The sequence below is a fragment of the Glycine soja genome, chromosome 10, assembly GCF_004193775.1.
Source record: "Glycine soja cultivar W05 chromosome 10, ASM419377v2, whole genome shotgun sequence".
Classification (NCBI taxonomy): domain Eukaryota; kingdom Viridiplantae; phylum Streptophyta; class Magnoliopsida; order Fabales; family Fabaceae; genus Glycine; species Glycine soja.
Window position 1 is genome coordinate 44,381,305 of NC_041011.1, and position 14,578 is coordinate 44,395,882.

General features: G+C 32.6%; 1 protein-coding gene across 2 annotated transcripts; it reads left to right on the top strand.

The window, feature by feature from the left end:
- Window positions 1–880: 880 nt before the first annotated feature.
- Window positions 881–14,578, top strand: LOC114372154 (pullulanase 1, chloroplastic). Of its 2 annotated transcripts, XM_028329583.1 has the most exons (28): window positions 881–1,176; window positions 1,286–1,430; window positions 1,563–1,615; window positions 1,738–1,846; window positions 2,083–2,219; window positions 2,314–2,513; window positions 2,691–2,840; window positions 3,538–3,598; window positions 3,919–4,039; window positions 4,596–4,686; window positions 4,769–4,862; window positions 5,006–5,101; window positions 5,233–5,373; window positions 5,773–5,823; window positions 6,178–6,248; window positions 6,396–6,488; window positions 6,776–6,866; window positions 8,309–8,380; window positions 9,083–9,139; window positions 10,835–10,903; window positions 11,059–11,115; window positions 11,202–11,276; window positions 11,959–12,047; window positions 12,247–12,324; window positions 12,516–12,654; window positions 13,467–13,576; window positions 13,655–13,754; window positions 14,185–14,578. In XM_028329583.1, the coding sequence occupies exons 1-28, from the start codon at window positions 973–975 to the stop codon at window positions 14,293–14,295; spliced, it is 2,865 nt and encodes a 954-aa protein (XP_028185384.1). In that variant the 5' UTR covers window positions 881–972; the 3' UTR covers window positions 14,296–14,578. The 2 variants fall into 2 exon arrangements, with proteins under 2 accessions (XP_028185384.1, XP_028185385.1); XM_028329584.1 differs by lacking the exons at window positions 1,563–1,615; window positions 1,738–1,846.

Here is a 14,578-nt window from a genome sequence, read left to right on the forward strand (position 1 = left end):
TGAACTTGTCTTCAATTATAATAAAATAATTAGCTTGACAAGTTCAGTTGACAGAATGACAGTATAAAATAAAAATAAATAAAGTATACTTATAACATGAAGATAAAATTGAATTTGAGATAAGTTAACATTTCATCCATTAAAAAATTAGATTTAATTGTATTTTAATTCTTTTAGTTTAAATTAAATGAAATTTTAGTTTTCTAAATTTTTAAGCTATTTTAAGTTCTTTGATTTTAAAATTAAATAAATTTAATCATTTAATCGGTTTTCTTATATTAATAACTCTTAAATTATAATTTTTATCAAATATTTAGGACTTACAATAGATTCCAATCATGATAGAATTTTTAAAAATTTGAACTTAGAAACTCAGTAAAAAAATTATTTTTTCATAAAATTAATATTTAATCGGTAAGTTTTAAATAAAAGAAAGTTTAAAATAATTTAATTCATTTAATATGTGGGAAAATTTTAAAAATAAGAATATAAGAATTTCAGGTTAAAAAATGGATCAAAAGATTAAATTTATTTAATTTTAAAACAAATCACTTAATAATGAAGTAATTTAAGAATCAATCAAGTGATTCAACATAAATAAGTAATATGTTTAAGGTTGAATCATATTATGTTTAATTCTTTGATAAAAAATAATTATTAATCAAATTTTATTATTTTTTAGTCCAACTTTGAATTATTCAAATTTTAAAGAAAAAAGGAGTGAAGTAATTTAAGAATCAATATGAGGCATCAGACATTATTCAATTTATAGGGATTAAAAATACTAACCATACTTTTGGGATCTGATCATATCCGATTGAAAGTGAAAAGGATCTTAACTTTTTGTGAATGATTGATATTTACACTACACTGCACACGTGCATGTCTATTTTTTCTCTGTTCTACAAAATGTAATCATAGACAATAGAAATGTAGTGACTAAGGTTCACTCATCTGATCCGAGGAAGAAGAATGCATCTGTTAGCATCATCCTCTTCTCTTTCTCTTTCTCCTTCTCTCCCTTCTTCATTCCCTCGCCCTTCTCTCCATCTCCACCTTCACTTTCCTTCCCAAACTACCCAGCTTCGCCTCCATACCCCACCACCCCTTTCTTGCTCCCTTAATTCTTCTTCTTCTTCTTCTTCTTCCGTGGAACAATCTGTTTCATCTTCTCAGGTTTTTCTTCAATATTATACTGGTGCATTCACTGTTCATTGCTGCAACAGTACAACCCTTTTATTGGAATTGCTAACTGCTGTCGGTTTTAAACATGTTGATGAGCCAGATGCAGAATGGCTTGCTGTACTCCAGAGCTTATTGGGTTGCTGAATCTCTCATAGCTTGGGACGTGGATGTTGGAAACGGGTTTTCTTGCTACCTGCTTGCCAGCAAAAATGCTTCTTTGACCATTGCAAATTGCCAAATTCAAGGTTTGGATTTCTCACAATTACTTCTACTTGTTCAAGTATGTGGAGTAGAAAAATTTCACTGTTGCTTATTTACAATTGATTACAAGTGACAGTGGACATTGACTCAATGAATTGTTAAATGACAATTAACAGGCGAGGATTTGAAAATTAAGCTTCAGGAGGATAGGGTTGGCCTTCCTGCAAATGTAATCTTTCGGATTTTTCTAAATGTTAAGCGCCCTGCTAATTGCTTTATAATTTTATTATTTTTTACAATCACATATAGTGGAATAATGATCACTTATGAATGCAAACTTTGCGTGGTTAGGTGGTGGAGAAATTTCCCCATATTCGAGGTTACAAAGTTTTCAGCCTGCCACCTACTTTGGATGTTAAGCCTCTTCTTAAATTCCAGTTAGCAGTTGTTATTTGTGATTGTAAGTTCTGTTCTTTCTGCAATATCACATAGAACTAGAATTATACATACAAGTTATAGAGTTGCGTGCGTGTTTCTTTATTAGCTATTTAGCATAGTATATTTCATTTCTGTTCTATCATGCATTAGATTATAAAGTAGAAAAGCTTTTTGCAGTATATTCATGTTATGGAAGGAAAAGTGTCTTTGCTGTCACAAGTGTCTACTAATAGTATTTCCTTTCTTCGTTTTGTACAGCTGATGGGGAATGCATGAACTGTACTGGTTTGCAATTACCTGGTGTTTTAGATGACCTTTTCTCATATAGTGGTCCCCTTGGTGCACTTTTCTCAGAGGAAGCTGTGTCACTTTACCTGTGGGCACCTACTGCTCAAGTATATTTTCTTCTATTGAAAAAGATCTTGATATCAATGTGCTCTTCAACAAGTAATACATATTATCTGCATAATATCATTTTGGTAAAAACAGGCAGTGCATGCTTACATCTATAAGGACCCATCAGGAGATGATCCCATAGAAATTGTTTGCCTTGAGGAGGAAAATGGTGTTTGGAGAACTAAAGGACCAAAAAGTTGGGAAGGTTGTTACTATGTTTATGAAGTATGTGTTTACCACCCTAGCACTATGCAGATTGAAAAATGCTATACAAGTGATCCATATGCAAGAGGGTATGCTCTGTTCATGCTAGTTTGCCATCAATTATCTTTGGCAAATTATTTCTATACTCTTGATTCTAGCATTCATGAGTAACATTTAGTAATACATATTTTAAATGATTAGATATAAAATTTAACTTCCTAAATGTTTTGTGTATTTTAACCCCTCTTTTTTCTGTATTTAAGCAGACTTTCATCAGATGGCAGGCGGAGTTTTCTGCTTAATCTTGACTCTGTTAAGTTAAAACCTGATGGATGGGATAATCTGGCAAATAAAAAACCTACTATACATTCTTTCTCTGATATAAGCATATATGAAATGCATATAAGGGATTTCAGGTAACTATTTAATGAAATTTGTAATTTTATTTGAGGATCAATTTTGTCTTTTATTTTTGTAAGTTTACAAAATGGATGTTTTCTAGGACCCAGAATTCTAGACGACCTAGGTGAGCTTTGAAACATTAACAAGTATGCCTCAAGCCTTCAAATTAAAATAATGTTTTATATTTTCTTGTGTATGAAAATGGAATTTTCATAATGTCCTCTCCCTATGTGATGTGAAAATCTCTGAACTTTATGATTCTGCTTTTAGTGTAAATGCCCTAAAAAACATTCTAGAGTACTCCTACATACTGAAATGGATACTTGTGATTTTGTTGTTTGGTTCCGTAGAAAGAGGAGAAAATAGTCAGAGGATAGAGAGGTAGAGAGAACAAAGAGACATGTTCTGTTGCCATGCAGCTCCCTGACCCACAATATACAATTTTTAGTGCAAAGTAAATAACTTCTGTTGTTTCTCTGTTAGTTTTATTGATTTTCAGTTCTCTTGGCTTCTCCATATTACTTTAGACTTTTATTTCCTAGTCTGCTGGTAGATGTCACAACATATTGGCCTATTTCCATAATCTTTAAACCAGTTAATTGTTGTGCTTAGTTTTTAGATGTATCACTTGGAAGTTCTGTTTGCTTTGAGTTTTTATGTGACATTTTCTTCTCATTATGGATTCTGGTTTCCTTTTTCTTGCTGCCATAGTGCCAGTGACCTCTCTGTGCAACCTGAATTTCGTGGTGGTTATCTGGCCTTTACATTGCAGGTAATTCTAATATCTTACTCTTGCTATTGCTGGAGTTCAATAAGAATAATAATTTCTATCTTTCATGAATAGTATTGGAAATATTGAACAGTATGTAAGTCCTATCAACTCTCCAATTCTCTTTCTCAAATTCCATGTAAATGCCATTCGCAAAATGATGGCCATTCAATATAGATGATGTAACTAAAGAACTTAAATTGAAGAAATTAATCTAAAACTAAATGATATACTGAAAACAAGATTGATATGTGACTGAAATAGTAGGTGCATTAGTAACTGCTATGATGGAATTTGGAGTAACTGTGAGCATATGTTTGAAGGATTCTGCGGGTGTACTTCATCTGAAGAAATTATCAAGTGCTGGTATCACTCATGTCCATCTATTGCCAACATTTCAGTTTGCTGGGGTTGATGATCAAAAGGAGGACTGGAGATTTGTAGGTAAAATTTATGACAGATTATCCTCTGAACAAACCCTTGTTTCACAGTTAAACCTCCTCAGTGCTCCCTTCCATGCATATTTCATGGAACCTCTTCTTGAATGGGCTATACTTGTCTCTTCCTTATAAGACTGGATTTTTTTATTAAAAAATAGTGGTAATATAATGAAAAAAATATTTAAAGAAATCTCACATAATATTTACTGCCAGAGATTAAGCTCTGTTTCCCACCCTCTTGGGTTTCCTTTGTCATAGCATAGTTCATTTCTGATCTATCCTGCATTAGATCAAAAGTATGTGTTGTCAGACACTTGTGAGTCTATATACACAAAGATGCAGATAGTTATCTGTTGTTTTGTATTTATTTGATTATATACAGACATCAATGCAGGCATAGCACACCTTATGCTATTTTTTTGTCATTGATACTCATATCCTTGTCTGTGAGCAAAATGCGAGTCTGTCTGTCTTGTACATTCTCCTATAGTGAAATATGAGCTCATGATTATATTCTTTCAATTTTTTATGTTTGTTATCTGACACAAGCACTCTGATAGATACCTCAATACTGGAAAGTTTGCCACCTGATTCAGATCAGCAACAAGCTCTCATCACAGCCATCCAAAACTTTGATGGTTACAACTGGGGGTATGCTCTTGAATGGCACATTGATTGACAATCCAAACATTTTTTATGTTAAGTTTGCTTTTTTATATGTTGTCTTCAAAAGGTACAACCCTGTTCTTTGGGGCGTTCCTAAAGGCAGCTATGCAAGTAATCCAAACGGTCCATACCGTACAATTGAGTTCCGAAAGATGGTTATGGTATGAATTCATTGTTTTCTAACCGTAAGATCCATAGATCTAATTTTCTATTTAATTTCGTAATTTAGATTAGTAATACTATTCTCTATAGTCAGTAAATCATTTTTTTTTGTTCTGTCTCTTGGGATTTCTATACGTTGCAGGCTCTTAACCATATCGGCCTCCGTGTTGTCTTGGATGTTGTCTACAATCATTTGCAAGGAAGTGGGCCTTTTGATGAACATTCTGTCCTTGATAAGGTCATAAATTATTAAGTTTTCTTTGTTGGACCTGTAATTATTGAGATATGCACAGCTGTCCTATTGAGTATTTCTTCACTATTTTTGTAAAGCCAACCTACTTCTGTGGTGTGACACAATGTATCTTATAGATTGTTCCAGGTTACTATTTAAGAAGGAATAGTGATGGTTTAATCGAGCACAGTACTTGTATAAATAATACTGCTAGTGAGCACTTTATGGTTGAGCGTTTGATCCTTGATGATCTTGTACACTGGGCTGTCAATTACAAGGTGATTGTTTATATCATTCACTGGTGTTCACTCATTAACTCTAAGATTTGTATGCTTTATAAACTTTTTCTGGTTTTCTGTTTATTGGATGTACCCTTTGAATTCCACATAGTACTTCACTGTTGTGAAATATTGATTTTATGTAGAATCTACAATTTTTCATAATAATAAAATTTTCTTCTCATTGGCTGCTTTAAGGGAGTTGCTAGCTCTGAGTTGCAGAGTTTAAGAGCTGGCAGCTTTTGTAGTTTTATTGTTCTTCGTTGTATAAGTTATCATGTTTTAAAGGACTTCTTATCTCTTCCTCCTCTTAATTGTACTTTCTATCAAAATGAAAAATGTTTAATTAAGTTCCATAGATTGCTTATCTTAGACCCCAAGATGCTTTTCCTTTTTCAGATTGATGGGTTCAGATTTGATCTTATGGGCCATATAATGAAGAGCACAATGGTATGTATTGTAACTCACTTTGGCATCTTACTATGTGACTTAATATGAAAACATGTTATCAAATGAGTAAATAAGCTAATGAATGTGTTTGTAATGTTGTTTCACTCTGTTGATCATGGCAACTCATAAAATTGCTTGGGATGTGTAGCTTGTAATTTAGATAAAATTTCAGAGTATATGCTGCAATAAGAGTTGAATGCTAAATTATAGGGATGACAAACAGAATATAAAAATAATGTCAATCTATCATATTTTGGATTATGTGTATCTGAGTAAAAAGCTAATAAAAGATGAATCTGACATCATATTTCACAAATAAACTATTGAAGTGTTGATTTCATGATGTGGATACAGGTGAAAGCAAAAACTGCTCTCCAATGTTTAACAAAAGAAAAGGATGGACTTGATGGTTCAAGCATCTACATGTACTTGTTCCCCAATGTTGGTTTTTATGAATTAGATTTATTGTTGAATTTCTTTGTTAACTTCATTCATCTTGCTTTCACTCATTTGCATGTTATATTTTAGCCTCATATTCTCTCTTTAACCTTGTTTTTTTTAATTGAAAAAAGATATGGTGAAGGATGGGACTTTGGTGAAGTTGCCAAAAATGGCCGTGGGGTAAATGCTTCTCAGTTCAATCTCCCAGGAACACAAATTGGGAGGTAGGACTTATCTATTTTCATTGTGTTTTTTAGTGTTGCTTAGTAATCTTTCAATTTCTTCCTTTTTGTCAAAATGCTTAAGATAGAACTTCTAAATTGAATTTTTTTGGGTGCAAAACAAGTTAATCCAAACATGCAACTAGTCATGTAAATTCACATGATATGGTTCTCTTATGTTAATTTTTAGAATTGGTCATCACTGCCTAAAATTATGATGTGAAGTCCAATTTATCTATACAAAATATTTTATTTGATTTAGATTAGTTGTTTTGGAATGTAACATTCAGCTTTAATGACCGAATTCGAGATGCCATACTTGGTGGATCTCCGTTTGGCCACCCTCTACAACAGGGTTTTGTGACTGGGCTACTCTTGCAGGTATTTTCTTTCTTTCTTTGATCACTTATTTTTTATTTTAAAACATTAACTTTAAGCTCATTGCAATCAAATCTAAACACAAATCTGCTTGTGGAATGTTTATGGATGTTATTTTATATCATCTATTTAACATTCAAAATTATTACTTTATTAAATATAAAATGCTATCTATATTGTGAAAGTCACTGTATTAAAATTGAAACTATATATGTTGTCTTCAGAATTTAATAAAACCCAGGGAAAGTTATTGAATAATGCTTCTTCCTAGACATTATGTATCACATAAAATGTTTAGAAACCTATAAACATTATGTTTAATTTTGTCCACATATGATATTGCAGTATTGGTCTGAATTTCCTGCTAAGAGAGGGAATGAGAAGTTACTTCAGAAGGTTGGATTATTAGTTTGTCAGGGGAAGAAGGAGATAATAAATACAGGAATCTGGGGGAAGGGATTGATTGAGTCTTGTATCATTTGAGAATTGACCTTTGCTCTTTGTGAAAGGAAAAACTCTTGGAGGAGAGATTTTTCTCCTTTGATCTGTCAATTCATTCAATTTAATAAATTCTTTCATTAGGAGATATAAGGTGGGTTGGATGGTTAAGGGAGAAGAGAAGAGGGGCAAGGTGGCAGGTTCGATCCCCTCTACTAACAAAACTAACATTCTAACACATTAACATTTACCGATCAAAAAAATAAAATAAAATCTTTCATTTCTTTTACCCCTTTCTGGTTTGAGTTTAAAACATATTCCCTGTCCATTTATCAGTGCTTAATAATTAGTGTTACAACGTGGATTTGGGCCTAACTCTTTACCCACAGCTGCCCGCCACAACTAAGGTGGGCTAGGGGTGACCGCAATTAAGGCGGCTGTCCAACAATTAGCTTGGCTTAATTAGAAGAAATCTAATGTGATTTATTGTTAAAAATTATGGAGGAAAATGTATGCAAATTCTTTTTAAATTCTTGCCTTCAATTTTTATTCCAGAACTTATTCTGAAGGGATCCAATAACTGTCATGACTCATGTGCAGTCATGCATTATTAGATACAGTACAATAATAGCTGTTTTGGCAGTTACGGGTAGAATTTAGGAGCGGTAATGTATTATTAGAATATGCGGTAGAAAATAACTTATCCTGAATTATTCTGTTTTAGAATTAGAAACTGCCTTGGTGACAGTTATTCATAGAAAATGATTGCTGACAGTTATATCTTAGGGTTATTTGATAGTAGGGTGTGTAAGTGTAATTAGGGGAGAAGGTGTTTCTCTTTGAAGTTTGTGGACAGAGAATACTCTCTGTAGGAGAGTTTTGCTCTGGGATTGTAAGTATATTGCTGTCTTGCATGTGATTTCTGTGTTCAGCATTATGTTTGATTGGTTTATCAATTGGTGTTCTATCATATTCTTGAAGGGTTGAAATTCATCCTCTATGTGCAGCCTAATGGCCATGACCATGGAACAGAAGCTAATGCGAAATCCATGCTTGCTGCATCAATGGATCACATCCAGGTCTGCATCAATAGATTTATTGATTTTTGTCTTTATCTGGATGTCTTATTTTTAAGTTCAAAATATTGGAACATACTACGTGAATTGTTTAATATTGTGGTGCCTGCTGACAAATTTGATAGGGATTTCCCTGATTGCCCTTCATGTAGATTTTGCTATTTTAAGTTTGATAAACATATATCCTTATTTTTTTTTTTTGTTTCATCTTTTGAATGGTTTTGTCATTTTAAGTCAATAGTTAGCATTATGGACAAAAGAGATAGTTAGGAAATGCTTTGGATATAATATTTTGACGTTTGGAAGCCATTTTCTGCATATTTTTAATACTATAAGATAGGTGGCGTTTCTTTCTCATTTGCTTAACTTCAAAAGAATTAGCACTTACACTATTATTTTACTTGCACGTAAATTCAACTGAAAGATGGTTTCTTGGTAACTTGAGCAGCCACAAGCTTTGGTTTTGTCATATGAACAAGTTGCATGTGCTTTTGATGGGAGTAAACACTCTGACCATATATATTTAACAATTTACTCACTTTCTCTTTATCAATGCAATACAGAAAATAGACACCCAGATACATACATTATTGTTTGCTAGAGTGCTTGTATTCTGTTATATATTCTGTTGTCAAATTTAGATCATTTGGATATTGTTCAGTATATTTTATATGCATGTCATTGATGTTCTTTTATGTTTTCTAGATTGGAATGGCTGCAAACTTGAAGGATTTTGTGCTAACCAATTCTGAAGGGGAAGAGGTATTCAAGTTGGTCAATTTTCTTTGTCTACTGAAGTTAAAATTGTGCTTTCTGCATATTGTTTTAAGCAAATATCACTGTGGCTCTATTTTGTTATTTGGAATTGGATCAGTAATTTAATTTAATGAGTGAATTGCACAAGGAATTTTTTAGATAATATTAAAATTCTTAGTTAATTCCTATTTTGTTGTTTGGTTGTATGATCTTGTGTTTACTTTTATAGAAAAAAAGTTTCAGTGTTGGTAAAATTAGATGTTTAAATAATTTATTATTTTTTCTTCTGGTGAGAATGGGTGGTTGTTGTGGCAATATTGGTAGTGATAGAGATGGCATCAGTGGTGGACACAAGGTCAATGATAATTGGTAGCCCAAGTGGTAATGTCAATGGTGGTGTAAACTGAAGAGCAGCGGCAAATGGAGGTGATAATATTGTGGAGAGTGACACTGGTAGGTGTGGTGGAAGCTGTGATGACAGTGGTGGTAACAGGACTAGTGTAACAATGGTGGAGGCAGTGACTATGGCAGTATTGGTAGTAACTGTGAACAAGATGCTGGTTGTGGTTTTGAACTTTTGGTGAAAATTGACAGCAATGACAATGTTGGATAGTGGGAAAGGTAGCAGTTGCAACTAACGTTAACAACCAAGTGGCAGCTGTGGTGTTGATGATTGAGAATCTAGAAATGGTTCTTGTAGTATTAGACTGAGGTGTTTGGAGTTGTTGTATCACTTGCATGAGGGTTGAAGAGTGCAGCTTATTCTTGCTTCTTGGAATCTAAAATCTTGGTTTGGTCTAGGTTAAGAATTGGAAAGGGCTTTATTTAGATATACTAGATGGGCATTTTTTTTAACTTAGGTAAAAAAAATCTAAATATAAATTAAAATAATATGTATTTAAGAGAAATATTTAAAATTGTAAGGAAATACTTATATTATAATTAATTCAAATAAATAAGCAAGAAAATATAAGTAACTCAAATTAAGTAGGAAAAAATCTATTTCTTTAAAAAATGTAAAAGAATTAATTTGAGTATACTTAAATATGAGATGAAAATGGAAATTTTAACATAAAAAGAAAAATTCAAAAGTAATGATTTTAAAAAAAACTGACATTTGATGGAAAAAAATAAATTTAGCATAAAATGTAGTTTAAAAGTACTTAATAATTTGTGAATTTTTAAAAATTATAAAAACTGTGGTGAAACGTGTCTTGTGGAGAAAAATGGTATGATAGGAGACATCAAGTGTAAGAACTCTGTTTTATTATATATGAGTGGATTGTTCAGTGTTTCAATTCCCTGGAATTGTCATTAGAAATTAGAATTCTAATTCTAAAAGATGTACTGATGTTGACATTTGGAATTCAGAGGTCCAATTCTAATTCCAGGACAGTATTGGTTCCAATGCTGGTGGTGTTACTGTACATACTCTGATCAATACAATTATGGAGATTGAGAGTATTTTTTTTGTGATTTTTTTGGGAATAGCATGCAGATATCTTGTAGCTTTAATTGGTTTTCTATTCTGCATACATGTGAAAGCAATTGTGGTCTGTAATATGCACAATAATGAAATTGGAGGCGTCTTTTCTCCACTGGATGCTAATCATGCTATCATCAAATGATATTTACCTGTTGTCAGAATAGTACCCTTTGTACGAGAAATCTTGCCTAATAACTTCATTGCGATCGTCTCAGGTAAAAGGGTCAGAAATATTAACATATGGTGGGACACCTGTTGCATATGCCTCATGCCCCATAGAGACAGTAAGCTTATTCACTTATATATTCCTCAACTGTTCTTCCTCTTAAATCTAAACATGCTCTGTATTTTGAGAAACATCAAGAATTTAAATTATCAGTATTGAACATCATTTTTTGAACCAGAGATCATCTAATTGGCATCTTTAGATGTTTTGCAGATCAATTATGTTTCTGCTCATGACAATGAAACCCTATTTGACATTGTGAGCTTAAAGGTATCATAAATATTTTCAAAATTCTGTTTTGTTCATGCAATTTTTTTTTTCATGGTCTCTGATACAAATCTGTTCCTTACTTTCAGACTCCAATGGATATCAGTGTATCTGAGAGATGCAGGATAAACCATTTGGCAACCAGTATTATAGCATTATCACAGGTTAAAGAAGTTAAATGGTTTTATTCACTATTAAAATTTTGAGATTTTTTATGTCTATTATTTTGTTGATGCATTTATATTCTTATCTTGGAGGCTTCATTAAGTGAACCAAATAGGATAGGATAGAAGTACCAAAAAATATATGATAGGATAAACTTGCCCAGATATAAGGGCACCAAGGTTAGGAGGAGAAGATTTAGATTGGTGCTAACTTTGTATGAGAAGAGGAGGTAAAATAAATTAACTACAATCCTTTTCGCCTGATGAGTGCATGGTGTTGTCTCAGTAAATAAGTGCCTCTGTGATGTCATGGTAATTTTTACTCTTTTTTGTGGACAAGCTCTTGACTTACAAGAAAAATCATTGGGAGATGTTTTTGACTTCTGTAACTGAAACTGAAATTTCATCCCCTCAGAAGTAGACTTGTAAATCATCTGATTATCTTTTGAGAAGTGTGTGTATTTGTGTGTAATTTTTTAAAGAAATGGCAACTTGAATTTTCTTACATACAGAAATATTTTTATTTTTTCCACTGTTAAACTAGATTTCAGAGTCAGTGAGTTTTGATGAGTTGGATCCCAGCTGCTTCCCTATATTTTAATAACCAAACTGATTGCTTAGATTATAATAGACAATTTCTTTTAGTGAGTCTATTCTGGTGCTAAAGAATTTCTGTTCTTAGGGTATACCATTTTTTCATTCTGGAGATGAGATACTCCGCTCAAAATCACTGGATCGAGATTCTTACAATTCTGGTGATTGGTTCAACAGGTATTTTCTATATATAATAATCATTTTTACTGTTTTGACTTTGCCAAATTAGTATATCATCTACTTCATTATAATGTTCTAATAGTTATATTCATTCAAATCCTGTTATTTTCCTCCTTGTACCAAAAAAAAAATCCTGTTATTTTCCATTGACTTAGTGAAACTTACAATGTGTTTCCTTGTGCACTCTCAATTTCAGACTTGACTTCACATACAATAGTAATAATTGGGGTGTAGGACTTCCTCCACAAGAGAAAAATGAAAAGAACTGGCCACTGTAAGCATCTGAATATTTTATTATTACCATTTACAAAATATGCTACACTGGTCAACAACTTGTCCAGCACTATATGATATAATTATGAGCTCTGGGTTATTGAATTTGTGATGTACTACTATTGTTAGTTTACAGCTTGTGTTGCATCTGTTTTACTATATAATGATCTTGAGTCTCCTTCGACTTTTCAGAATCAAACCAAGACTGGCAAACCCATCCTTCAGGCCTCAGAAGACTGACATCCTTGCTACGGTGGACAATTTCTTGAACCTGCTGTGTATAAGATACTCTTCACCACTTTTCCGCTTGAAGACAGCTAACACTATCCAGGTGAGACATTTTAAATTTCATCATTATATAAAATTATTTCATCTATGACTATTAGTGCCTGGATATAAAGTGCTTAACCAACAGAATGGATATTCTTTATCAGTGACTAATTATTTCAATTATATTTTCTTACGGCCAAGGCATCAGTATTTCCATTTTGTTTCTGATTCATTTTTATGTCAGATTTATAGTTAATATGGAATTTTGTTTCAACATATAGTTGAAACAAGTTTTCAAATTTCATGTTATTTTAAATCCTTTTTTTATATATAGTAATCCCTGAATTCATTAGTTATTCATAAATTTCTGATAAATAGCCATGTGAGGTGGGTTTAATATGTTGGTCCCAATTACCTAAAATTGTTCAAACTCTTGGATGGTACTATTATAATCTGCTTCAATTTCAATCCCATAACTAAAGGAGTTGGTCAATTAGTTTGAGAAAAGTGGGAGGTAAAAGAATATTCTACACAATTTTAGTGTATATTTTCTATATAATCATCAGTATTGTCTTTACCATTATCATTAATCTGACTAGTAGTTTCTCAGGCTTTAACATCTGGATATTTTAAAATATTACATATCTTTTGGTTCTTGTGAATGAGTTCCATTTCTCAGAATCCTCAGCCTGTGATGAAATTTGACTAAAATTTTCTTTTATTTGGATCATGATTTGTATGTTTTCTTGGTGTTCTTGGATCTTACAGATAAGTGATAAAACATCTAGAGAAAACATTCATGCATAAATATTTAATTTTCCAAGATCTAAGATTTTGGGTATACAAGACCTAAGATTTATCTGTCATCTGCAGGAACGAGTACGCTTTCACAACACTGGACCATCATGGGTTTGTGGAGTCATAGTGATGAGCATTGAAGATGGTCACAATGGCTTTCCTGGGTTGTCTCAGTTGGATCCCATGTATGTTAAAGCATATAGTAATTTTTTCTTTGAAGACTTGAACATTCTTTAGTTTTGTTGACAAATGGTGTTTGGCAGATATTCGTTCATTGTGGTTGTTTTCAATGCGAGTCCAAAAGAAGTATCATTTGTTAGCCCTGCCCTGCAATTGAGAAATCTCCAGTTGCATCCCATACAGGTACAAATTAAACTTAAGTATTTAAATGTTGAAAATTGGAATATTTCCAAACTATGTTTTGAAAAAATAATGTTTTGATGTAATATTCGAGTTTGGTGTATTAGTCAGCTTCCAGTTTTTGGTAGAAGTTTTAAGTGGCCTTTCTTTATGTTCATAATCTATTTAACTTAATATGATTTTACCTTGACTATATTGCTGCATAAGGTTTTAAAATTTGTGAGAAGGCATTGTTATAACTGTTGTAGCGGAGTGATTTTGCCTTTGTGGACTAAAGAATCAACAGAACACTAGAATTAGTTTTCAAATGCACAAGAAAAGAATCTGCTGCATATTGATTCGTGTTTCTTTGGTATACTGTGGTAGATTTATCCATTTATAATTTCAGAAATGGTGGTCATTGGTCAATTCCCTTTTCTGTATTATGTTGTAGGTATCATCATCTGACGACCTTGTTAAGAGCTCAAGATATGAGGCATCTTCTGGCTGTTTTGTTGTGCCTCGAAGGACAACAGCTGTGTTTGTGGAGCCAAGGAAAACTTGAGTCACTGCTTCAATCAAACATTGATTTAAGCCAAGAAAGAATGTAAAAGTTGCCTTGGGATACTAATGGGGTGATGATGCTAGTTTTGGTTCATGAGGATGGATTCTTTTGTGACCTTCACACACTGAACACGTTTGGATGTTCCCAAATAATCTCCTCTTAAGCCAGGGATGGAACCTGAAATAAACAATAAGATATTAGTTGCAAAGGGAACGAATGAAACTGAAATTAAGCAAAAAACTTTAACTTATTATAGACTATAGAGGTCAGACTTTCAGCTAAA

What these genes read in the sequence shown, in the direction of transcription:
- LOC114372154 (XM_028329583.1), top strand. Translation starts at nt 973, where the DNA reads ATGCATCTGTTAGCATCATCCTCTTCTCTTTCTCTTTCTCCTTCTCTC. An exon ending in AGCAGTTGTTATTTGTGATT is followed by an intron (nt 1,847 to 2,082) that starts GTAAGTTCTGTT and finishes CGTTTTGTACAG; the next exon opens with CTGATGGGGAATGCATGAAC. An exon ending in AATGAAAAGAACTGGCCACT is followed by an intron (nt 12,325 to 12,515) that starts GTAAGCATCTGA and finishes TCGACTTTTCAG; the next exon opens with AATCAAACCAAGACTGGCAA.